General features: G+C 46.3%; 2 protein-coding genes across 2 annotated transcripts; one reads left to right on the top strand and one right to left on the bottom strand.

Moving 5' to 3' along the window:
* The first annotated feature begins 247 nt into the window (after nt 1-247).
* Nucleotides 248-25,310, top strand: syn3 (synapsin III). Its single transcript, XM_088989322.1, has 12 exons — nt 248-259; nt 446-537; nt 1,505-1,661; nt 1,964-2,053; nt 17,283-17,345; nt 18,216-18,358; nt 18,575-18,649; nt 19,502-19,604; nt 22,001-22,132; nt 22,249-22,267; nt 22,343-22,499; nt 22,728-25,310. The coding sequence occupies exons 1-12, from the start codon at nt 248-250 to the stop codon at nt 22,849-22,851; spliced, it is 1,167 nt and encodes a 388-aa protein (XP_088845448.1). The 3' UTR covers nt 22,852-25,310.
* Nucleotides 2,120-10,530, bottom strand: LOC148881440 (metalloproteinase inhibitor 3). Its single transcript, XM_088989199.1, has 5 exons — nt 10,289-10,530; nt 7,130-7,212; nt 6,199-6,310; nt 4,345-4,466; nt 2,120-3,144 (listed from the first exon to the last, which is right to left on the bottom strand). The coding sequence occupies exons 1-5, from the start codon at nt 10,413-10,415 to the stop codon at nt 2,959-2,961; spliced, it is 630 nt and encodes a 209-aa protein (XP_088845325.1). The 5' UTR covers nt 10,416-10,530; the 3' UTR covers nt 2,120-2,958.
* Nucleotides 25,311-25,313: the final 3 nt, after the last annotated feature.

The following is a 25,313-nucleotide window of genomic DNA, read 5'->3' as shown; positions in this document are numbered from 1 at the left end:
TGGTCAATTATAATAATAATCCATTTCATTTCTAAACGACTTTCAAAACTCTCAAGGTCATTTTACAGTCACGGGATAAGTTTTCCGTGGGTGAGCAGCGGCAGCCACACGCGCCCGCGTTCACTCAACCCAGAATAACTCAAATCGATAGAAAGTTAGCTAGCTAGCTCATAAATAACTAATAGATAGCTAGCTAGCTAGATAGCAAATAGATAGGTAGCCAGCTAGATAGCTAATTAGTAAATAGATGGCTACCATGGTAGCCAGCTAGATAGCCATATTATCACCGTGCAATTAGCTGTATTCAATCAAATGAACCGCATCTCTAAACATGTCGTGATTGAACTACTTATCACACCTTTTGACGCCAAATGAAGCATGTGGTGTTGTTCGGGAGAGCAGAAAGCAACAAAATCAAATGAAAATCTTTGTTTTTCTTTTGCAGGCGGAGTTCTCGGAGATCAACCTGGCCTCCTACGTCACCTCGGGATGCATGGTGGACATGCAGGTCAACAAGGGGGGCACCAAAATGCTCAGGTATGGCCAACTCACTCCCACTCTGCCCTCCAAATAGCCGCATTTTCTCCGATGGTGACGTGTGACATGGAGCAGCGTGGGGGAATCGTAAATATTCATGGGGCGCTTTGCGGCTCCAACAGTAGCGGCGTTCCGACACGTGAAGCTGCGGGTGGAAATAGACTCACAGGCAATCAGCTGATCAGGGTGCCAGCCGTGGGCTCGTCATCTCATCTCACAACAACGTTTCTTTGAGAAGATTTACCTCACGGCGGTTTCGGCCTTCAATTCACCCCTCGCCGGTGTAAAACGTGGAGGAAGCGATTGAGCGTGCGGCGGCGTGTGAAGCAAGAATAATCTCAAAGTGGAAGCTCTCGCTCGGCTAGTGTCCTTCTGCCTAAAATTGACATTGAGGTTATTGTTGTGCGGGTTGCCTCATTTTGGCGTGATGGAGAAGCCAAATTGGATGCAGATGGTGTGAGCGCCGCCGCCGCCGCCTTATTTGCTGGCAATGGGCCGCATTGTCAAAGCGTTGCCGTTTTATGACTCTGCCCTTGTGTGGCCTGACAAACAAATGTCCTCCAAATGGAAGTCCCAGGCCCAGAAGCACAATGAACACCCCCAAAATGCTCAGAATTTGAGCTTGTGCCAAGATGGCTCTGGTGCCGCCGGGCCTGGAGCGGCCGCCGCAATTCCGCGGGCCGAGTCCTATATTCAGAGCGGCGGACCACAAAGCCACGCTTCAATCGGCCACTTGACACACAGGAACTGGCCACTTTCAATCCGTTTGTTTTCTGCGGCCGCTATGAGTCGTCCGTCACAAGCTTGTTTACATGCGCAGATGTTTTGGCACAGAAGACGACTACCTCGAGACCATTGAACAACAATTTAGAAGCCGAGCGCGATGCCTGGCATTCTGAAAAATCCGCTGATTGTCTGTGGTGGAGCCGTCTCGATCCTTCGTATCTCACCTAATGCTTTGCGGCAGGTCCTTCAAACCGGACTTTGTCCTGATTCGCCAGCATGCCTACAGCATGGTCCCCGGAGAGGACTTTAGGAACCTCGTCATCGGCTTGCATTTTGGCGGCGTGCCCAGCATCAACTCCGTCTTCTCCATCTACAACTTCTGCAGCAAGCCTTGGGTGGTAAGTCCGTTATTGAGCGACCCCAAACCCCACCCGCTTGGGTGTTACGACTTCCTCCGCCCATCCCTTGGCGCTTGATTTTGTTTGGGCTTTGGAATGGAGCCGTAACACCTGTTTCTGGCGCTGGCTTGGCAGGTGACCTCCCGGGACGCTCGTATTATGACTCATTCTGCAGTTGAGCGATTCGCAATGCCACAGAAAAACAAGCGGGGGGTCGGGGGGGGGGAGGGGCCTTCATGCTGTCAGCTTGCTTTTGAAAGATGCGTCTGCTTAACGAAGACCGTTCCTCCCTTGCCTTTTAGTTCTCTCAGATGATCAGGATCTACCAGTCCCTCGGTGCCGAGAAATTCCCCCTGAATGAACAAAGCTTCTTTGCCAACCACATGCAAATGGTAAGTGCCCTCTTTGTTCTGTTTTTTTTTTTACGAGGGTACAAAATAGAAAAAAAGCATACAGAGTCATGTTCATTCAATCTTTATTATAAAAATATAAAATAGCTATACAGGAAACAGCGTTTTACACATAGACTGTATACAATTTCCTTGATTGCATTTTTTTTTTTACTCATTAAACTCGAACATGGATATTTACATAACTACGAACCACAGAATGGGACCCCAAAAACAACTCAGTTGGAGAAAATGCCCGTTTCTGCAATTTAATCAGCGTTCGAATGAATTGCGATCATCGGGTGGTAGCTGGCGGGCGATTGCGTGTCAATCACTTTTGAATGGAATGAACTGAAGGTTCTGGAAAGAACAAAAATGGCTGATGTAGTGGATGTAAAATGATTTTGTCACCCCTTCTACAACCCCCCCCCAAAAAAAAAGAAATATCTGAAAACTCTGCATATGTTGATTGGTTTGTGATGAGTACCAAACGAAGAAATGATAAATCACACTTTTGAAGAAAAAACAAAAATAACAGCAACACCATATTGAATTTGAAAATGGCCGTCCTTCATTTAGGATGCTCGTTTTCTTTTTTTTCTTCCTTTTTTGCTTTTTTTGTTTGAAAAGAATATATGTATAGATAGCTATTGAGATATATATAGATATATATACACCCTCAGCAAATCTTGACCATCTGATCCAGATAAATAAACATTTTACAGGGCTTTCACTTGAGTGGAGACTTCATTTTTTTCAGCTTATGTACAATCAGAAATGAAATCTGACCGTCGCCGGACAACATGTAGCTTTGCGGTGCTTCTGCATGCCATTTTTTTTTTTGATTGATGATTCGCCCCCTCGCGCACTGTTCTGATTGTCGCGGAGGCCAGACGGGCTCGGGAGCTTCAAGGGTCGGTGGTGTTGACGAGGGTTTTGACACCTCGGTACCAGCTGCAGTAGCCTTCCTTCTGCCGGATGCAAGCGTAGTGTCGCGACTGGTAGCCCGGATAGCCAAAGTGGGACAGCATGTCCGTCCAGAGGCATTCGCTCTTGGAGGTCACGAAGCAGGGGAGGTAGTGGCAGGCTTTGATCTACGGGAGTCAAATGGAGTTGACGCCACAGGAAGCAGAAATCGATGAGTCATTGAGCTCTGCGTTGTGAAATGACTTCGCTTAAGGCACTGATGTTTGGCTCCCGAAGGGATTCCGTTCAACGCTCTCACCTCCGGGTGTTTGCACAAAAGCCACCCGGCCAAACGGAAGATTGACGCAACCTCTCCAGGAGTTAATGAACAGGAAACGCCGTTTATCGACAGAAAGCTGCGCTCGCCAGCTGCTTATTTGGATTTGAATCAGGCAAATGAAGTCCAATTTCATCCTTGGCAATTTGGGTGTTTAAAGGTTGCGGAGAGATTGCCCTACGTGTCTCGGAGATGTTTTTAACTTCCTGCTTGAGAGTCATTTGAAATAAGTGGTAGAAAAGCGCTTTCTTTGCCTCACTGCGTTTAACAACTTTGGTGTCGTTGAGCTTCAGTGAGCGCTTCAAGGAAAGACGTTTTGGAGAAACTTCAGGGGGGTGTGGCACGCTTCCTTCAAAGTTTGGGGAACAAGGAGGTCTTTGTAAACTACTAGCTGATTATGTTAGCAGATGTCCGGGTCTCTTGTGTCTAAACCCCAAATAAGGCTCACAGTAGCACCTGACTTTGAGGCACAGCGGTCACGACAGTGGACAGTTTATCATGTTATCAGGTTACAGCGTGCCTGAAAAGGCTTTGTGACGATTCACTTGTCAATCTTATGATTCTTTGTGGATCTGTTGCGGCTTGGAATTGAAGCGGATTGACGTGAGGCAGTCTGTTTTCGTCAATGTATGCTACAGCTTCGTGTTTGCCTTCAACATTTAGCTTGTGGTCGACCTGCACATTCCACTGTGATCCACTGGTGAAAAGGAGGCTTTGATTCTCTCCTCTTTCATCTAGAACCGCTTCATACGATAAAGAGGGTGCAGAAAGTGCTAACGATTGAATGACCATTCGCGTCTTTTGTGTCGTGGCGCATTATTTGTTATTTAGGTTTTGTTGTTTTGACTTGAAGATGGCGCCACAAAAGTAGCTCCCTTTACAGCAGCTCCTGAATTTTGTTTTTCTACTTCTTCCTTTCCTTTCCTCTACCTTTCATCACTTTGCTGCTGCGAAATGTCCGTTTCTCCACTGCGAGACTAATAAAGGCTAATCCAATCCAATAAATGGGGGCGGATGGTAAGACGTCATGTGGCGAGTGTTTTGCACTCACCTTGCAGTTGCAGCCCTGTTGGTAGCGGTGGTTGATGCCTTTCTTCTGAGCCAAGGACAGTCGCTCCCACCGCTCGTTGAAGTTGCACAGTCCCGTGTACACTTTGCCGTCGTACACCCGTCCTGGTCAAATACAAGCCCAGGATGTTGGTCAGTTACTCTTTAGCCACATGAAGTCCAAATCCTCCCCACCTCAAAAATAGTTCCGGAGACGCTATTTCAGTCTTAATCGTGGCTGCATTGATGAGTCTCTGTGGGCGTGTGCTGATTAGATGAAAGTGAAGTTGTTACTTTGAAGGTCTCCTTGAATTTTGGTTCTTTTGGGCCGGAGAGGCCTTTCCCATTCTGTAAACGGGCACCTCCAGGTTTCCCAATTCATTTGCGCCCGGTAAGACAATCTCGTCAAGCCCAGTTAAAGCGGCACCCCAATTTCAGAATAGCCAAAGGTCACGGCGGGTCTATTTTGGGCTGTTCGCACTGTTTGCGGCTTACTGGCTCTTGAGACAGGTGCTCAACGGCAGCCCGCGAGCACTCTGGAACATGGCGGATTTGTCATGGGACGTTCCCTCCACCACCTTTTGGAATGTGACAACAACGGTAGCCAATGGAATGGCTTGTCCGCTTTTGACATTGTGTCCAGTGTCAGACATGTTCCTGAAATACCAAAGACATCAAAAGAAAGGCCGAAACGCCGCTCTCGCGTGGCCGTCCGTGCCTTTCAATCGCCTCTGATCCTCTGCGGGACTAATTATAGCTGCGGTGATGTCACTCGCACCCGAGCCGGGAAAAATAGAGCCGCCATTCCCCCCCAGGCAACCTCCAGCTTGTTCGCCAGCACCACGAGATGCGGTGACGGTATTTACAGGTCGGAGCTTAGCTTGGCCTTCCTTATGCCAAGCGCCGCCTCGGCCCAACGTAAGCTGTACTTTGGTTGGAACTCGCAAGTCATAAAATGGCCTTGTTGGAAAGCCCCTTGCTTCCTGCTTGCTTGTAAATGACAAGTCGTTAGACCGAAGCGCTTGCGAGGTTTCCGGCGAGATGCGCTCAACTTGTGGATTTTGGAGAGCAAATAAAGCATCTTGCTGTTAAAAGCCTTTTGAGGAAATATTCTTCATTGATTTGATGTGATTGGCATGTTTTTTTTTTTATGCCACCGGTGTCCAAGTCAAGGCCCGGGGCCAAATGTGGCCCGCCACATCATCTTATTGGGCCCGCGAAGGCAACTTGTGAAATTCCATGATTGGATTGGATTGGATATGCCTTTATTCCATGATGTTTGCTAAAGTCTGAACCCAAATTTCAAATGAGCCAATGTCAATCACAATAACAATCATTATTTTTGACTTCAAATTTGAAAACTAGTTATTCATTCATTTGTGCTCTGTGCTCTGCTCTGTAGTTGGAGGGTTTGAGAATCAGAATCAGAAAGCCCTGAATAGTCCCGCAGTGAGGACATTTGCAACCTTCTAATGTCTTCCCCAAATTCAAAATGGCCCCCGAGAGGAAACCGTCACGACAATGTGGGCCGCGGCAATAAATGACTTTGACACCCTTGTTTTATGCAAATGCTCTCCAGTGGGCCACCGAAGAAAATCCAACACAATTTTAATCTGGAAATCTTTTCCACGCCGGAGAATTGGAGCGACGCTAGTGTGTTGAGAAACGTTGAAATGCAATATGGAGGCTTAGCGGAAGCTTCTTAGTTAGCACCCAGGCTGAATTTTGCGCAATTTCATCCTGGGAACCGTTTTAGAAATGCGCCATTAACAAAGTCCACCACGTCAACCAAAATGAAGGATAGATTGAACCCAGCAATTGTTGTCCAATGTGGACATTTGAATGTAGTGTCACTCACCTGTGATCAGGTACTGATACTTGTTGATGTCAAACTTGACGCCGCATAAGCTCTCCGAAGCGTCCGTGTAAATATGCTGCACGTGTTGGATTTTTTCAAAACCTTTGTACATCTGCAAGACATGAGAAACCAAGCGTGAGCTGCAGATCATTTCATGGCCTCCTCCTTCGCTTTTGACTTTGCCTCCACGTCACCAAATGAAGCATGTGGCCTTTATCAGATGACATTCCTTCAGGAGAAAGGAGTATTAGTTGTCGTCCCCCAACCAAATCAGCGATAACACGATTATGTGGCGTAATGTGCTTGGACTTTGATGCTGTGTCGGCAAAGCCGTCCCGAGATTGGGCGGCGCCGACCTGCGGCTTTGGCTAGTTAGCGCAGGTATGCGCAATCGCTCTTTTCTCTGAGAACTGCCGCCATTTATTTGTCTGGGGACAAAACAGGAAATCCATTTTTTAGATGTCACGCTCCCAGAACAAACGGTTACTTAATCCCATAAATTTTGGTGTGGGTGGCATTTTTCTCATCGGAAATGTGGAAATAATTTCATGGTCAATCCACCTTGCCTGGAATTCGTGTTTACAGTCAAAATTAGCAGATGAGAATCCAAATAAATCAATCTGGACGCAGCCCCCCCAAAAATTTTTGGACGCGGAATGCCTTTTGTCAGTGTTGCCGTGAAGAACGCTTGGAATGTTTACATGCGGGGTTTAGCTACGATGTAACGCCGGCAGAGCTCGATAATCCCGCAGTCTGGCTGCTGTCGAAGCGTCAAGCTGATGTCAGCATCTCTGAGAACGATGCGGCGTTATGTAAGAATATCAAGCCACGCATTTCTCCGTGACAGCGGGACCAGATCCCAAATTAGACCAGCGTGGTTGGCCCAAAAATGACTTCACGCGATGAGGTATTGACATTTCGTAAAAGTCACCTTCATCTGCTTGACGGTGTAGCGCATGGTTCCGAAAGGTCCATCTCGCAGGAGCTTCTTGCCCACCACTTTGGCGCGAATGACTAGATGGGTTGGAGGGAAGAGACAGGCAGCACAGAGTCAACAACTTTTGCCGCTGATCCCGGCAAACTGTCACATTCCATCCCGCTTTGCAACTTTAAGCCCAGCGCAAACATAGCGCCCCGGTCCACGAAGAAGCATTTCATCAAGCGTGTCAAAGTCATTTTTCGCCAGTTAGGGTTTCCTCTCAGGGAATTTGGGGAACCCATTACAATGTTTCATCTCCTCCACAACTGACAACAAAGAAATCAATGACTCGTTTTCATATTTGAAGTCAAGAATAATGACTGTTATTGTGGTTGACGTATGTAGTGGACCAGATTTTGCCCCCGGGCCTTGACTTTGACACCTGTGATGTAAGGGATTTGCCAGCTAGCTGAATAGAAAGAAAGAAAGCTAGCTAGCTAGCTCGCTGGCAGGATAGTTGGATAGATGAGCTTTGAATTTCACAAGTTTCATTTGCTTTTATTGACCGAATAAAATGAGGTGGCAGTCCAGATTTGGCCCCGGGCCTTGACTGGGACACCTGTGCATTAAAAGGACCGATAAATACCAATTTCAGAACCAGGTTGGCACTGCACTTGATCCATTTATCCGATTGTCTGCTGGTTGCCGAGCACGACATATTTTGACTTTCGCTAATCGTCGTCAGTCAGAGCAGAAGATGTTTTTTTAGTCCAGCGATAGTAGTCGTCCTTCTGTCTCTTTGAAAAGATGCTATCTGTACATGGGCCGTCCATGTAAAGGTTCTTTTCCGAGCTTGATTTGTTTGCTTTCCTTCACGTGGTAGCAAAGGGGGTCTTATTGTAGAAGGCCGGGAGTGCCGATTTGCGCCAGTAAATCGAGCCCGAGCAGACCCTGCGGGCCCCGCATAAGAGATCAGGACTTTGTGAAGTTCAACTGCTGCCAAGACCGCCCCCCCAACCGCTCTCCACCCCCGCCAACCGCAGACACAACTTAAACTAACCGTGCTTGTTATCTTCTCGCCGTGGAATTTCCTTCCCGCATTCTTTCGGGGTTCGCATTCCCCCTCCAGAAAAGGGAGGTGAAAAGGTAATCAAGCTTTTTTTTTCAATCCTTGAAAAAGACTTTCATTGGACATCCGGCCTCCTTCCTCTTCCCGAAATACCTCGGAGCAAACGGAAACGGCAATAGAAATACAACCTCCGATAGGAAGCAATCGCGAGATCACGAAGACCTCCAAAGTCAAACCAGAGCTTCATAAAACGCGAGTCTGCATTTGCCCTAACGGCACAACCACCTGTTAGCTGTTAACTGTTCCCAATGTTTATTCTCAAGACCAGACGGAGAAACCAAAACATCAGGATCATAAAAGTAGTATTTTGGTTGCCGTGAAAGCCGGGGGAGCTGATACCATCGAGGGTCCTTTTCCGACATAAATTGTCGCTTTGACCTCTGGAGTCGGAAGTCGTTCACAAAGATTAGTTTACGTGAATACTGAAATCGTGACGACGTAGCCAAGCGCTATTCGACAGACTTTTTACCTGACGAGTCGGAAGAACGATGAGCTATTTTGGTTGCTAACTCAAAGCAGTAGGTCAGGTGCATCATCTGAAAGCTTGACAGGCCCGTGGCGCTACGTCGCGCTGCTGACAGTCGGAAGTAGAGCGTTCCCTCTGCCGTTGCATTAGCATCTTGAATCGTTAAGCTATTTTCAACCGATTTTCATTTGGGACAAACTGCAGTGGCAAACCGCCCGTGTTAGCTAGCGTTGCCGTATCTCCAAATGACGAACGTTCAAATCATTGTCTAAAACCAACAAACAACTAAAGTTTTTGGAATTGCCTTGCGACTGGACTCCCTTGAACGAGCATCAAACAACTGCAGCACAGCTCAGAACATGAGTTCCTCGAATCCGAAAAGGCTTTACGCTAGCTCCCGGTCAGCTGTACCATACAATTTTTTTTTTTTTTTTCATTCTGCTACTGAGTTCATGAATCCGTTAAAGATGCTAATGGATAGCAACTTTCCCCATTGTGGGACGAATAAAGGTTTTCTGATTCTGATTCTGAACCTCAGCGCACTATGAGGACTGCAAACTCGGGTCAGTCAGTCAGTCAGTGAAGTGTGCAGCAGCATTTTGCTGTTCTGCCGCACGCGAATGAAATCCAGATGCTAATAGAAGTCGATGTTTTCTGTATAAATGAAACCACCGTGCCCGCCCTCCACCTTCTGATAGTTGCGACTTTGGTGTCAGCTGATGCGAGCACCAATGACATGCCGCATTGTGTGCTATGAGAGCGGCGCTCTGTGCTCACGCCGCATTTCTCACGTGTGTTAAATAGCCCTCCACCCGTCCTCCACTTGTTTTCGTGTGATCTCTCCGATCCAACTCACGAGGTCATGGCTTTTCGGCCTAACACGGCGCCTTGCAAGTGCCTGATTGAATATGTGCCCAGATCGATCCAAATCTCCGCGGGTTAATTCAGAAATTCCCCCCAAAATTATGACTTGGATGATTAGATTAGATTAGATTAGCAGTTATTAGTCTCAAATGGAGAAATTTCCATGAGATTTATAACTCATTGACTGTCAGGCGATGTGCAAAACTGTGTCCACGCCAGGGCAAGGTTATTGTCATTGTCAGGACCCACACAATATTGACTTTTAGGACAACATAAACATGCGATGCAGCGTAAGAAAAAGTAAATGCTCTTCTTTCATCAGAAACAAGAGTTAATTTGTAAATGGCGGCCAACATTTAAATATGATAACTTCTATTCTGTCTATTCTCTTATCAAACATAACCAACACATCTCTAACACACACTGGACAAAGTTCAAGAAAAAGCAAGGTTATGCTAGGCTTCATATATCTCTTAGATAGCTATTAGCTAGCTAGCTAGCTTTCTCTCTATTTGAGTTATTCTGGTTGAGTGAACGCTGGTGCGTGTGGCTGCCGCTGCTCACCCACAGAAAAAAAATAGCCAGTGACTGTAAAGTGACCTTGAGAGTTTTGAAAGGCACTTAGAAATCAAATGTATTTTTATTATTATTATTATTATCTGGCGTCTGGGTCCATCAGTTTTTGAACGCAGGCAACGCCGCGTCTACTCACCGATGTCGGAGTTGCAGTACGCGTCCTGGGGGTGCGTCAGGGCGCACGAGCAACCCTCGGTGAGCTGATGAAGATGCAGGCTACTGACGAGCAGCAGGCTGAGCAGGTGGCTGTACAGCGACGCCATCGCTAGCGACTGTTAGCGACTGGCTACGGGCTTTCCGCGAGGATCCGCTAGAGCTTGCGCGTTTTATGTTCCGAGTGTCTGTCGGCTTGGAGCGTGTCTCCACTCTGATGGCTGAAAGCGGCTCTGGCGTAAGATATAAGCGCGCCGCGCCGATATGCGGTCACGCCCCCCCCCAAACCCCGCCCCCTTCTCTCTGCTTCGGCAGCTTGGGGGCGGGGCCACCCCACAATGATGCTGGTGCAGACCAGTGGCGCACTAGAACTTTTTGGGGGTTGAAAAACAGTCATGAATAGAAAGTAAAAAATAGCAGGTAGCCTTTGTTTTTTTTTGTACTTTTTATATTCTTATGGTGTTGTATTCTTATAATAATAATACATTTTATTTCAAGTGCCTTTCAAAGCTCTCAAGGACACTTTACAGTCACAGACAAGCATAGATAAAATAATAAATAAAATACAATCATAAATAGAATACAATAAATATAATACAATTATACATAGAAACTAAAGATACAGCTACACCGATGTCGCCATTTTAAATGTGTGGCCTTTGAAATGGGATTTGAAGGTGGGAAGAGAATCCATGTCACCTATGTTGGGAGGAAGTGAGTTCCGGAGTTTGGGGGCAGAGCAGCTGAAAGCTTTGTCCCCCATTGTGCTAAAACGGGCAGGGGGAGGGGGTACACAGAGGTGGAGGGAGGAAGAGGATCTGAGGGAACGAGAGGGAATAGAAATTTGAAGAAGGTCAAATAGGTATGGGGGGGCAAGGTTATGGATAGCGCAAAATGTATACAGAAGGAAACAAGCAAGACTTTGAAGGACATTTATTACCACAGCTTTCCAGTTTTTGTGGACTTTATCTCATGCCTCATACTCCATCTTGAGGCAGCTACATATGGGTCACAATTAACATTTATTGGATATTATATTTAAGTTCTGTAAAGCACTTTGTTAGACCTGGGCAGGGTCTCTGAAGAGGTGTATTTGATTGTATTGTATTCCCTAAAGCTCACTCCAGCTAGTGGATGCATAGGACAACCATGGCCAGGACTCGATTGATAAAAAGCTGGATTGTAATTCCTTTATCTTAGCATCATTTAGCACCATCTGCATTTGTTTTACAGTACGGTGCAAATGTGTCACCCGAAGCGCCTTATCGTACAGGAATAGATGGCAATCAAGCTGCCGACACGGCGACCTCAAATGACTTTATTGAGTTGGTGTTATTATTCATCGCGAGCTGTGTGTGGGGAGAGTAGCAGATGACGACCAGAAGAGGAAACACGCAGTCTCTTTTTACAAGCGACTGCGTGTACGTAAGCGTGGGATGGATGTGTCGTCCTCCCGACTGTTTAGCATTAGTGGGCCACTTTGGACAAAAAGCCACTAGCGCTATTTTTCACCTTGCTGTCGTCAATTTGACAAAATGCTCGGGTGGTGTGCGCCATATGAAAAATTGTCCTCAATAGATCGAGCCGTGGACCGGAAACAATGTGAACCTGTTGAAAGAGTGAAGGAATGCTGTAGCATTGTGCTTCAGAAGTCTTAAAGTGCAAAGCGGTGACTCAGAGGAAATACCTTTCATCCGACGGACCGACTGAGCGGCCGTTAAGGGAAACGCAGGAAGAAGGGGAGGCTTGAAAAGATAGCGCCGGGAGGGGTGCGTACCAAGGGAGAGTGCTTCGGCCTTGACTGGCTCACTCATTCCAGTCCGCTTTCGCACTTCTGTGCTGACTGCCGGACGCCTAATGGGAGCCACTTTTAACTCATTCGCTGCCATTCCCAAACGGATTTGATAAGTGAGAAAAGCCACGGGCGAGAAAAGCCCACAAAATGACTACGTTGCAATCCGGCACGAGACTGCGAGGCACCAGTACCTAACCGTAAACACGTGAATGTGACAAGATGGAAAGCCTTGGAAGGATTCCTTCCACGCTTTGCCTAATGAAGGCTTTTCGCCTTCAAAGAAGCCTTCAAAGTGGCTCACCGTGCCAATCGACTCGACAATTAGTGACGTGTCACCTTTGAAGAACCCTTCCCAAAGTAGTCACAAAACCAAACCATGCTGAAATCCATTAAGAAAGTGAAAGCGTCCTCGTAGGGTGACCTGAAAGACTGAACCAATTTACGAACCAGATCCGTTCCGAACGGTCGTTCGTCAGGTGAATTTGTTCCTAAGTTGCTTCAGTGCTATATTTTGGATGGAATGGATGTTTAAAGCTTGTATAAGTAACCTGTATTGCTTTGGACTGAAAAATAAACATTTGACAAAAAAATTGGTCAGAAAATATGTACTATGTACAACTGGAGAGGAATACTACACATGTTACTACAAAAATGTTTGTCTGCACCATTGTTCGTCTCTCGAATGTTCCTAAGTAGTCTTTCGGTCGTAGTGTGCAAATAGACCGCACGAGGAAGGGGCTTTCCGGCCTTGTCGACCGCTAGCGCTTTGTCATCCCGTAGTTTTGTTTTGATCCTTGGAATCCCCCATTTGGGAGACAGGAGACCCTACGCAAACACTAAAGCAAATTTATCTGTTCCAAGAACCTTGGTGACAAACCATTTGGGCCTTTTGTGTGTTTTTTTGTGTGTATTTTTTTCCCCCTGCGTAAAAACGGAGCCGTGATGCGGAGGCGATGACAGTTTTATCTCAGCAGCGCAGTTTCTGTATCACAGTTTCCACAATAACTCGAGGCAAAAGGTCAAATCCTTCATGTTTTGCAAAATACTGGACTCTACTTTTTGGGGAGGTTGAATTTAGTACTGCTTGCAACCGACTTTCCCAGCGTTTCGAGACGCTTCGTTTGCTTCATTAGCCATTCCTGGTACGGGATGCGCCACGACTCAATCCGGATGTTTCTCAAACATCTTAGTTGAAAACAGTTGCGGTGTTGACGTTTGGCGGTCGCCTACCTTCCCTTCCTCCGCCGTCAAGTGGCCTTCATCCGAACTTGAGAGCAACCGGTGCGGCTTCCGCGTTGCGTCCGTCGGCAGTTTTCCTGCCGATGTCATAACAGTGGCAGACCACTGGGAGAATCTGGGCCTAACGCTCATTAAAGCACCACTTCATCCAATCCAGACTCCACATCTGCTTGTCGTCCCGAGGGTTCCAATGAAGGTGCTTGTTTACAACATCCAGTTTCCTTCTTTTAATGTATTCTCAGTGGAAACGGGAGAACGAAACCACGTGGTGACAGAACCTTCTTGATTGATTTTGTGGCTGCCTTCCATTTTCCGACCTGCGAGCGGACTTTGTGATTCACGAGACGTGACACGTTCCATTCACTTGGCTGACTTGGAATCAATCAGTCATTTGGTTTCTGCTTTGTCTTTTCTGAGACTTTTTGCGGAAACTGGCTATGAAACATGTCTTTTCCTTCAAGAGGAGGCACGTTACTGAATTGATGAGCTCCCCCGTGACGGAAAAGCCCACATAGGAGCGTCACCAAAGAGGCTTCAGTTGACTTAACGCTGTCGAATTTGTGCAGACTTGAAAATGATTCTACCCGGACAGAAAATGGGGTGGGGTAACCCTATGCAATCATGAGCAACTACGATGTCATGCTCTCAAAGGCCTTTTAGGGTGGGATGCAAATATATATATATATATATATATATATATATATATATATATATATATCAATTAGCCTCTTTTCTGCACTATAAGACACACCTAAATTCAGATGTGCCTTAAATACGGTGTTCCACTCTCTTCATATTCCCCATTGAGTTGGATCCCCGTTAGTGTTCCGATGCCAATTAATGGTGATTATCAGCAGGAACCAATTGTCCAAATACCAAAAGCAAAGTTAACTAATGATTACATAAATCAAGAAGCAAATAAGTGAGACTTGTTAGGATATTTGTTGTGCTTTATCAAAGCTGCTATGCTTGTGAAGAGTCTATATACAGTAAATATAGCTGTATTGTATTCTCTTTAACATATAGCGGATACACACTGCAAGCGTCGCCACTAGCTCAACCGTAGCTACAATTGTAGCTTTTATGAGAGTTATAATGCAGTATTTGCTTGTGCCTACTATTGGAATCATCAAGGAGGAAGAATCACATGGCCCTCAAAGTACTTTTCCATCACTGACCACAATGCGCCACTGTTCTGATTTTTCTTCCACTGGAAATGATCGAAAGAGGTTGTTTTCTTTGAGGGCTGATGCACGTGATAGCCAGTCTGGACACCCTTTCAGATGTCTTTCCACTATCATGTCCCAAGATGGATTTCCATTTCATACTGCTCTTTCGCGTCCATCCCCGAACGTGATGTTTACTTTTCCGGACCGCCTTGCGGCTCTTAATTCCATGCTTGTTTTCTGAAAGAGGGAATCGGTGACCTTTGGCGCTCGCTTCGAACCAGTTGACGTGAAAGAATTTTGCCGCTGCAGACTGCTCTTTGTTGATCCCACTTTGGATTTAACGAGGCGATACAAAGTGTTTTTGTTTTTAGCTAGCCAGTATTTAAAAGAGCGATTTTCACCGTGACTCATGAAAGCCGCCACAAAACCGACATTAGTTTGTGACAGATTTGAGATGTAATTGCTTCTTAACTGGTACTCGTAAGAGGGAGCACATACAGTAACTCCCTTCACTGGCTCCCTATATATTTCCGAGTTCTTTTCAAGATGTGGTCAAACGTGCAACCCAAATGAAAACGAAGAGGTCGTAAATGTTAGACCTATTACCATTCTGGAGCGATGTCACGTTTCCTAACGCAACCTTTCTAGTGCCATCTTGAATCAGGATAGATGTTAGGGTAATTCGCCATACAAACATCTCTAAACATCGCTCTGTAATCTTTGTTTACATTTTGAACTTCCTCGTATGTCATATCCTGCCTTCCTTTACACGATGTCGCATTTTTATTACGTCACATCCTGTCGCGTCATTACTATGCACCGCATAAATACTCCTGCAGGCCGTTCGTCTCGCTCTCTCTCCATGCTCGCTCCTCCGTCCGCACAGCAATGCCCGTGCTCTCCCAATTAAATCAACTTTCTGTTCAAGACCAGTCTCCCTGATGATTTAACCATCGATCTCCATCTACACCCGTCGAAGCAATGAACCAAGGGCGAACGATAAAAAATAACCCAACAATAGGCACATTGCGTCATGGAAAGTTTCACCGCAAATTATTTTTTAGTCTGTGCAGACACGGACGGACCTGAGCGACAATCATTTGTGACTCGAGGAGAGGAGGGAGGCCAGTACGTAGGGTCTCGCTGGGCTTCCCTGATGTATTTCCACGACGTGCCTCGGCTGGTCGTCTGGCGTATTTGCGCTCAGCCTGTGAGTGATGAAATCAAAGAGAAAAATTCCACCGCAGCCTAATTACATTCGGTTTGAGACTGCGTGATATTTTTACCACGCAGACGGCACCATTTTTGCCGGGAACAAACGTCTGGGTGGCAATAATCACAACCCAAATGTTCCACATGTGAGAATTTGAAATGACCGCCAAGTTTTATTTTTGTTTTGCTCATAAAAATAAATCCCAAATAATTGTCAGCACCAAACTAAGTCTGCAACAAACTTTTAGATTTCAGGTTGAATGAGAATGGGGTGAACCACTTCAAAATGGATGAACACCCGAAGACTGGAAGCTTCCCCCCCTAAAAAAAAACGACAAAGTCCCTCCGCCAGGGAATGTGACAGTGCGCGTTTTTTTTGCGGCTTGTGAATCAAAGAGGAAACACCTTCTGGGAGGGACGGAGGATGTGGTTGTCATTGCCACGCTAGTGACGATGACTGGAAGCAACGTGTCCAGACAGAGAAGGGGTGTCTGTGGGCCTCTTCCACGCAAACATCTGCGACCGAGCACTTGTCGGTGATGTGCAAAACTTCTTTCCATCTCATTGTTCGTCACGTGGTTGATGTCGTGGTTGGTGGTTGTGCAAACGTCTGCTGATGGTGAAAAGTGTCCAGATATGACCACGGATGATTTTCGAGGCAGTTGGAAGAAACGTGCTTGGTATTATTTGATGAAGACATCAGCGGAGGCAGTTCACTTCAAGTGTTCTAGTTAAACCGGGGGTAACACTTCCACAGTGAAGTCAAGCTTCAACAGCCCGCCCCTTTCAAATATGTTCTTGTCTTATGTCCATTCGTCCATTTTGAATCTGCTTCACCCAACAAGGATAAAGTGGATGATTGCGCTAGATTGTTCAATATAATGACAGTAAACCTGGGCACCGTGTCATCTTATAATTCCGCCGACTGTTGACTTCACACAGCGATGGGTAATGTCCTTTCAAGACTGGAAAAGTCCCTCTTGAGATGACGGTCTCGTTTGTAATCATATCAGACCGCAAGGACGACAAGGTCATGTGTTGATGTTTCAGCCACTTCAATTGTCCACATGATGGGAAACGACGTGTTTGTGGTCCGCCCGATTGTTCCAAACCTGTCTCAGTCAGTTGTGGTCTTCCACCCGCCTTCCCAGAACCTCTTTTTTTTGGGGGTCTCCTGTGTTCGTAAAACCTCATTCTCGCGTCTTCTGTAAACGGGCAGCTTGACGTTTTGATGCCGCGGGACTTCCTGTCCAAGGCTGGACAGCAAGTCAACACGAACTGGACTTGCAAAGAGAGAGTTTTCCACTCTTGGTTCTTTGTAAATGCGGTCAACACCGCATCGCTCTTACTGTATATTTAAAGTTCCAAATGTTCCGACGGAGCGGGACATTCTCTCCACGGTAGTTCACATGTTGGCTTGAGGTTGAAATGTTGACCTGAAATAACCCGATCGTCCACGCATTCTTCTGGGAATTTTGTGCAAGCGGTTCCCAATAGGTCCGCATTGATTTCCGGATGGAAGGTGTCATGGTGAATAAAAGCATTGTTGTCCTTCCCTTTAGGTGACGAGTCCTTCCTATCCGGTGGTGGTGAAGATGGGCCACGCCCACTCCGGCATGGGAAAGGTGAGTTCTTCGCAGTCCCAACTTGACAGTCTCTTGATTGTTGCCGTAGGCCACAGAGTTTGTATATGTGACATTGTCTCTTTATCCCAAAATTTCAAGTGACGAAATGTCTCAACATTGTTTTGAAATAAATGTAAATAATAAAATAAATGTAAAACTACAGTCTGGGTTGCTACTCATAGCTCGGAGTTTCCTCAAGGCAACATACTTATAAGTGCTCTGCCATTGGCTATTACTGAGCAACTTTCTGGCATCCAATTGGCTAAGTGGGACTTGTACCATATGTGTCTGTGCGCGTCGACAGATAAGTATGAAGATGCGGGCCCATTCGTCACATTTTTATGCTTGATAAAACATTTAGGTCTGAATTTTGCACGGCTTGAAACGGATGAGGTCATTTACATGGAAAATGTGTTTGGACTTACAAACCTTTTTGGAGTTCAGAAATGTCTTCCATAAACAATTATTTTCATGAGGACAGGTGCCGGTGTACCCCTTTGATTGTTGTATTATGCTTGAATGGGCAAATACAGAACATTAGTCAGCCGGTGTTTCCTGACATTGTCATCCAAAATAACAAGCGCATTCATCTGATTGGCATTTCCTCCTGTGCGATGTCTGCTCTTCTGCTTCCAAACGCGTCACGTGTGAAAAAGAATGTCACCGTATCAAAATGCGTTAAGTGCAGTGACGTCGTTAGTATGACGCCATTTCCCCCTCCGCCGTACACTTAATTGATTTAATGGCAATGACGTGACGTCGCTGGAAGTTTCCAAAGCGAGAGCCTTCATTAAGTGGTGCGAACGTCCGATGGCAGACCCAGCTGAGCGCCGCGGGCTTTTTCTAATTAGCGTCTGTGTCACCGACCAGATCAAAGTGGAAAACCAACAAGACTTCCAGGACATCACGAGCGTGGTGGCGATGGCCGGGACCTACGCCACCACTGAGCCGTACGTCCAGTCCAAGTACGACATTCGCATCCAGAAGATCGGCAACAACTACAAGGCGTACATGTAAGATGCGCAATGGAAACTTTTGTCCGCTTCCTCCCCTCAAAGCATCGTCGCTAGTTATGCGTCGATGTCTTACCTCCATTTCCTGACAACCCAGCGTGACATAATGTGTCTGAAACGCTAATGAAGTCATGAACGCCAACGGCATGGCCCATTGTCATTCTTTTTCGGAGGCCCAAATTGTGAGTGACTCACGTGAATCGTGTTGATTTTTAGGCGAACGTCCATTTCGGGGAACTGGAAGGCAAACACGGGCTCGGCCATGTTGGAGCAGATCGCCATGACTGACAGGTGAACTTGAATGAGCTTTCCTTTTCTCGAAATGACGACCGTAATCCCCTTTTGGGGTGTTTGTAATTCCAAAATGGATACGCTCATTCACACAGTTAGTTTTGCTCCCTTCAGGACGCTACTTCCATGTTGCTAAGCACGCTAACCAAAATGGCATCTGTAATTCACCTCGCACCACTTTCAACATTTTTTAGGCCAATGAATACTTGTCAGATAAATGTGGAAGTGTTGCGGCTTGGAATTGAAGCGGATTTAGATGTGAGAATCTCTTTTCGTCAATGGATCCTACAGCTTGGTGTTTGCTTTCAACATTTAGCTTGTAGCAGACGTGCACATTTCACCATGACGTCCTTGATCCACTGGTGAAAAGAACACTTTGATCCTCTCCTCTTTCATCGAGTACTGCTTAAGGGAGAGGGTGCAGAAAGTGCTTAATATTGAATTACGATTGTGTCCCATTATTTGTTATTTAGTTTTTCTTGTTGTTTTGACTTCAAGAAGGCACCGCGGGTGTGGCTGCCTTTACAGCAGCTCCTGTATTTTGTTTTTTCTACTTCTTCCTTTCCCTTCCGTCACTTTGCTACTTTCTCCACTGCGAGACCAATAAGGGCTGATCCAATCCAATCCAATCCAAAAATGTCCATGCAGATTTGTCTCGGCTCTTTCTGAGATAAAGAAAAATGATTTTCCCTCTGCCAAAGATGGCAACCAATCACTTGTTTTGTGTGAGTGGAGCTCCTCAGCTCACTCGACGTCCTTTCCTTTTGGAAGGAGACGCCATTGCGAGTGAGTGTAGATGATGACTCATTTGACGCTTTTTTTTAATCCATTTGCGGCGTGGCCGCGTTACAGATACAGACTGTGGGTGGACTCGTGCGCAGAGATGTTCGGCGGCCTTGACATCTGCGCCGTGAAGGCGGTCCATGGAAAAGATGGAAATGACTATATCATCGAGGTCAGTAAACTTCGGGAAGAAAAGCTCTCCTTTAGTTAAGATGGCCAATGAGAACTTGCCAAAGCCGCGCTTATTCTTGTTTTTGTTTTGTTTTTGTTTTTCTGTGTCATGGCCAACAAAGTGGACGTAAGTAACCACACGGTGATCAAAGTCTTGAAATTAGTCGCGAGGCCAAAGGCAATTACAGGGGTGACGTCTTGGTTTGAACTGTCGAGCCCGATGCTTAGAAAAAACACGTATTGCACTTGCATGAAATTCTTTGAATAGTTTGTTATCCATTTGAGAGCGGATGTGAATCTGCACATGACTTTGTGGCTTTCTGCCATCGACCTTCGGATTAGATCACAGCAACGTTTTCCAATGAATTTTTAACGCTAATTCTATTTCAATCCTGAACACAATCTTTTGAAATGATTTACTTGACCTCAGTTGACCTTTGCATCGTCGCTGGAATCATCGAGTAAGTATCGTTTAGTTGTTGTTTTCATCCAGTGCAATTTCTCATCTGCATTCGTGCAATTTGTAGATAAAAAAAATTGTAATACGAATAACAATGGCTCTATTTTCAGTGGCTCTGCTATAAGGCACACGTTCAATGAATGGCCAATTTGAAAAAGCGGAATGGAGTCGGATGTACGTCGAGTATTTCTTTCATTTAATGGCACTCGTCGTTCTCCGCCAGTGTTCTTTTTTTAAGTTGAATTCAACTGGGAAAATGTTCAGCGTAGCGAGGAAATGTGAGGGGCGGAGCCTTCTCCGGAGAGCAGCAGCAGACAAACGCTTGTATTATCAGCGCTTGTTTTTAGAAATGTCCGCTGACGTCGTCTCGACCGAGGAAACGTTTCTCATCCGGAACATCTGACACGGCCATATTTAGGCTGACGGCGTGACATCGCATTTTTCACTCTGCGTCCACCGGGGTGAGGTCAGCGGCGAGAGGCTTTGGCCACACCCTCTTTGCTTTCTAAACTATTTCGGGAAACGTGCCTGGGCTCCCCCGGGAGCTTTGCGGCGGGACTGAGAATGCAAGGACACCACGTGAACTTGTGTTCTTCCGCCGCCTCCTTCTCTTGAACGTCTCCATCTGCCCCAACCTTTTAACATGACGGAATTTAATTGAGCGTGGCAGGCAACATCCGTCCGTCAGAGCTGGAATCTGCTTCAACCGTGACGTTTCTCCCTCGCGGCTAATGTGCTTTTAGCTTTGGGAATGTTTCATTGTTACACTTTGACACGTTCCCTATTGGAGCTTCAGAAATGTTCCCACAAGGGCACACGTTTTTTGTTTGTTATTCCCTCCATGAAGCAAGCAACTTTCATGGCTGCGCAACACATTTCCCCCGTAGCGCCGGGTGAATTTTCCCAAGCAGCAAGCGACATTGTCCAGACAGAACAGCTCAATTAAAGAGCAGAGCAAGACTCTTGCGCTTCCGCAACTGAAAACGGGCCAACGGGGAACTTTGCTCCCGCGCCGGATAACTCTGGGTCCTAATAAATCGGCAGGGTGGATCCGCGGTTCAGGCTGCCGCACGCCGCTTGAAGTGGAGGCCCGGCGGTGGTCCTCCAGGCCTCCGCTTGGGCCCCTTGCGGTCATGACTCAAGTGGCCAAAACACCGTACCGCACCCCTCGGTGCCACCAAATCCATGCCAGAAGGACCCGGTACACGAGAACAGAAAGATTCTCTAGAGAGGAATTGCTAATTGCCTTCTTCCATCCAATCCATCCATTTTCTAGTGTGCTTTTTCCTCATTTGGCGGATGAACCTGTTTCGACAGACTGGACTAGTTCCCAGTACAGAAACAAACAACCCTCATTCACACCTTCTTGCAATTTAGTCTTCAATGAACCAAATGTGCATGTTGTTTTTTTGGAATGTGGAGGGTTAATAAGTCGCCTGTAACGCAAAAACACATACATTCAACTGTTAAAGGTGATTCTCAAAGTGCGCCTGCCCCCTCGTGGTACCCGTAAGTACTGTTTAGTTGCCCTTTTTAAATCCCGTTTTATTTTGGGTTCTCGGGAAGTTCTCTTCTTGCTTTTCCTTTTCGACCATCCTCGCAAACGTTAAACACATTGTTATTTTATTTGTGTTTATGAATTGTTTGCGAAATGCTGGAAAATGGCGGATTTGGAATTGAGCAAAACAAACTTAAGTCAGACGGAAAAGCCCATAAAGCTTGTTGTGGGTTTAAGGATTTAGTTTGCCTAACACATTTCCATTATATAGTTAGTTTAATGTTTAAAAAACAAACAAACAAACAAAACGTGTGTGTTACAATATTTAAAAATAACTCCGTTCACTTGACTGGCATCGTAAACAGTGTTACGATGCTATACTGCCACCCAGCGGACCAAACGTGCATGTGTCGAGTTTATATTTTGTGTTGATGTGCAGGTAATGGACAGTTCAATGCCTTTGATTGGCGAACACGTCGAGGAGGACAAGCAACTGATCACAGAGCTGGTCCTCCATAAAATGGCCCAGGTGCTGCTGGGAGTTTCCACACCGCCGCCATCTTCAGTCAAGGTTATTCACTCATAGAAGATTGTCATTTTAGTTTTGTATTTGAAAATGTATGAACGCCAAGCCCCAAGTGTCGAGTCTAACCCTTTCACGTGTTTTCTCGTTCCGCTTCTTGATAGACGACACAGCCCAGACGAGGTAGGAAAGAATCTTTTATTTGGCATGTTTCTTCTTGCTCTTTTTTTTCTGACCATGCCGACATTGTGATAACAGGCGGGCACCGCTCGGGCTCGGCTTCCCCGTCGCAGTCGAACCGGGGTTCGCCGCAGCGTGCCCGCTCGGCCAGCACCTCGCCCAACCAGGGCTTCCAGCCAGGCCCCCTCCCTGACAACTGCGGACCTGGAGCACAGAAACAGTCGCCTCAACTCAAGTAAGTACGATGGGAGGCATAGCATGGCAACGAACACGCGTTGTCTTGTGCAACCGCGAGGGAAAAATTGAACGTAATATTTGTGTTGAATCTGCCAAAAAGTAACACCGTTGCCCACATCTCCATCTCCGTTTGTGTCACGGCGAGGCGTCCTGGTCAATCAGTTTTTTTCTTTTCTTTTCCTTCCTCGTCTCGTCACCAATCCGCGCTGCTCCGTTTGCCGCACAGCAAATCGCAGTCGCTGACCAACACCTTGTCGGAGACTTTGCGAGGCAACGTGACCGAGGACGAGGCCAAAGCGGAGACCATCCGCAGCCTGCGGCAGTCTTTCGCCAGCCTCTTCTCTGACTGAGAGCCTCCTTCTTCCTCCTCGTCCGCCTCCTTCTGCTTGCCGTCAGTCTGCCAAGGAGTCCCGCGGCTTCATCTTTTCCTCTTCTGCCACTTTATGAATAGCAAGCCCTTGGCCACCGGAAAGGCCCACGGAGGCATTTGCGTCTTCCCTCAAAAGAATTCTGATGTCAATCAAAGCGAATTGCCATCTTGACTGTTGCTACCTTTTCCTTGCCTGCTTTTCTCTTCATTGTCACCGTTTCTTTATTTGTTGTATTACTCCAAAGCCGTGTGTTTCATTGAATTTTAGAAGCGTCGCGCAAAATTCTCAACCTAGTGGCAAAGTATTCCGGCCTCAAGAGTTTTCTTGCTTCCTCTATTTGATATTTCTGCTTCTGTCAAGGCAGTGTTTATGCGCTCGTGTTTGGTCTTTTCGAAGGATTGATTCAAGTTCGCGGCGCCCACGGCAATATTTTCTATGATTCCAGTCAACCGAAAGTGAACACCTCCACCCCCTTGGCAACAGTCTTCCAAATCCAGCCCTAAATCGCAAATTGTCAACGCCCTCCCGAAAAGCTTTGCAATTACCTAAACATGCCAGAAGAGGGCGACAAAGTACCGCATCAAACTAGTTAGTTATCTGGCACAAACATGCCACAAAACAGTCTGTGAAGCTCCTCATCCGACTTCCACATTGTTCCCGGGCACCAAGGGGCCACTTGATGGTGCCGTGAAATAGTTTGGCATTCGGCACTGGATCGTTGAGCTTGAAAACCAAAACTATTGAAAAATAGGTGTGGGAACACTGTACATGCGGTTCCCCAGCGTTATTTGTCGTGGCTCCTCGACCCTGGTCTGACGTGACCAAATTGCTTGGAAAGCTAAGCAAAAGCAGTGCGCCAGTCGCGCCGCCTGTCAACCTTTTGAGCCGAGCGATTCCGTCCAAACGCGGTCGTCTTCCGTCCTCTTGCAATTTGTCGTTGTCTTCAAGTATTTCCATCTTTGGGGGGTTGTGGGGGGACCCGATGACATAATACGCAAGCAATGATGATGTGCTGTAATTTTAAGCCCCCAAAACATTCAAATGTGTCGGTGAAATTGTTGTTGTTTTTTATGATGTTGTTCTAATGCATGAAGCTGTGGAAATGCGCGTGTGGGCGGGCAATGCTGAATAATGCCGCCACAAAATAAGAAAAGCTCTTATTTGCAATAATTCTTTTGATATTTGCAAGCTCGTCTTTGTATTCACCCAAAAAGACACACGTGGAGGGGCCAAAAACAAATCTGAGGGGGGGGGACGATGATTCACCCATGTGTTCAGGCTCAAAGAAATGAAACTGCTTGATGGAAAATGTTCACTTTGCGCTTTTCTAATGATGTAAAACAATAGCATCTCCCCCTCCAATTAATTCATTTCATCATTTTACACACTGTGTCAAAGGGACCAAATAATCATTGTCGTTTTTCTTTCTGTCTAATTAAAAAAAAACATCTAATGTTGCAATGAGAAAAAGCCATTACTAAACTTTCGGCTAAATTGCAACCGTGCTGCACTGTTTTGAAAGATTTTGGTGTGGTGAGCACTTTTTCCTGAACGTATCACAGACCAACCAACGCCCCCCAAATTTCAACGGAATCAATTCAAATCGATTCCAAAGCATTGGATCCTATTTATCCTACTCAATTGAACCCAATGTTGTTCTTTTACGATTTTCTGCTGCCATCTAGCGGCGGAAGCGAGAAGTGCACGCGAATCTGAAGCAACGGCTTTCCGCTGTCACTCGAAAAACATATTTCTCGATCTAGAGTCACATTTAGACTGTTTTTGATTTCAATTCTAATTCAAGCGTCCCTCTTAGCGCTATTCACTACTCTTTATTTTACATTGGCAGTTTTGTATTGACAGACATCAAGTTGGCCCTGAATTGACAGCAGTTACCCAGCGTTATTCTATTCAAGCCATAAAAAAAAGTCTGCTAATAACCGGACGACCCATTTGTTCATTAGCAGTCATTAGAATGCCTTCCAAGCGTTGACGTCAGCAGGCCTTGGCCTCACCATGGCGACTAATGCAAGGCAGCGGATTGATTTTGGGAAATCCATTTCTTGACATGATAATGACACATGATGGAAGATGACTGGAGCTCTAATTGAATGATTTGGCCGCAGTCCCAACTGATTCCCAACATGAGCAAATGTTGGATTGACGCACCGATGAGATATGCAGATGCAGAGTCAAAAAAACAACAACCCTTTTTTCAAGTGACCTGTTCCCACATGCAACATGACGGCGCTTGTAGATGCCCAATAGTCTCCTGGCCGCCTTCCCTTTGTCTCCGGTGAATCCTGGATGGGTGTCACGTGGTGCTTTTTTCCCCCCGCTGTATTCTTCTTCTTCTGTATTTTGGTGTCACTGTGGCATGAAATGTGTGCAATCTTTCTCGTGTGCCTCCGGTGTGGTCGTTGGTCCACGTGTGCTTGCCT

Source organism: Hippocampus bargibanti, linkage group LG22, assembly GCF_051943395.1.
Source record: "Hippocampus bargibanti isolate YZ-2025 linkage group LG22, ASM5194339v1, whole genome shotgun sequence".
Taxonomy (NCBI): domain Eukaryota; kingdom Metazoa; phylum Chordata; class Actinopteri; order Syngnathiformes; family Syngnathidae; genus Hippocampus; species Hippocampus bargibanti.
This window is presented reverse-complemented; position numbering and strand designations above follow the sequence as displayed.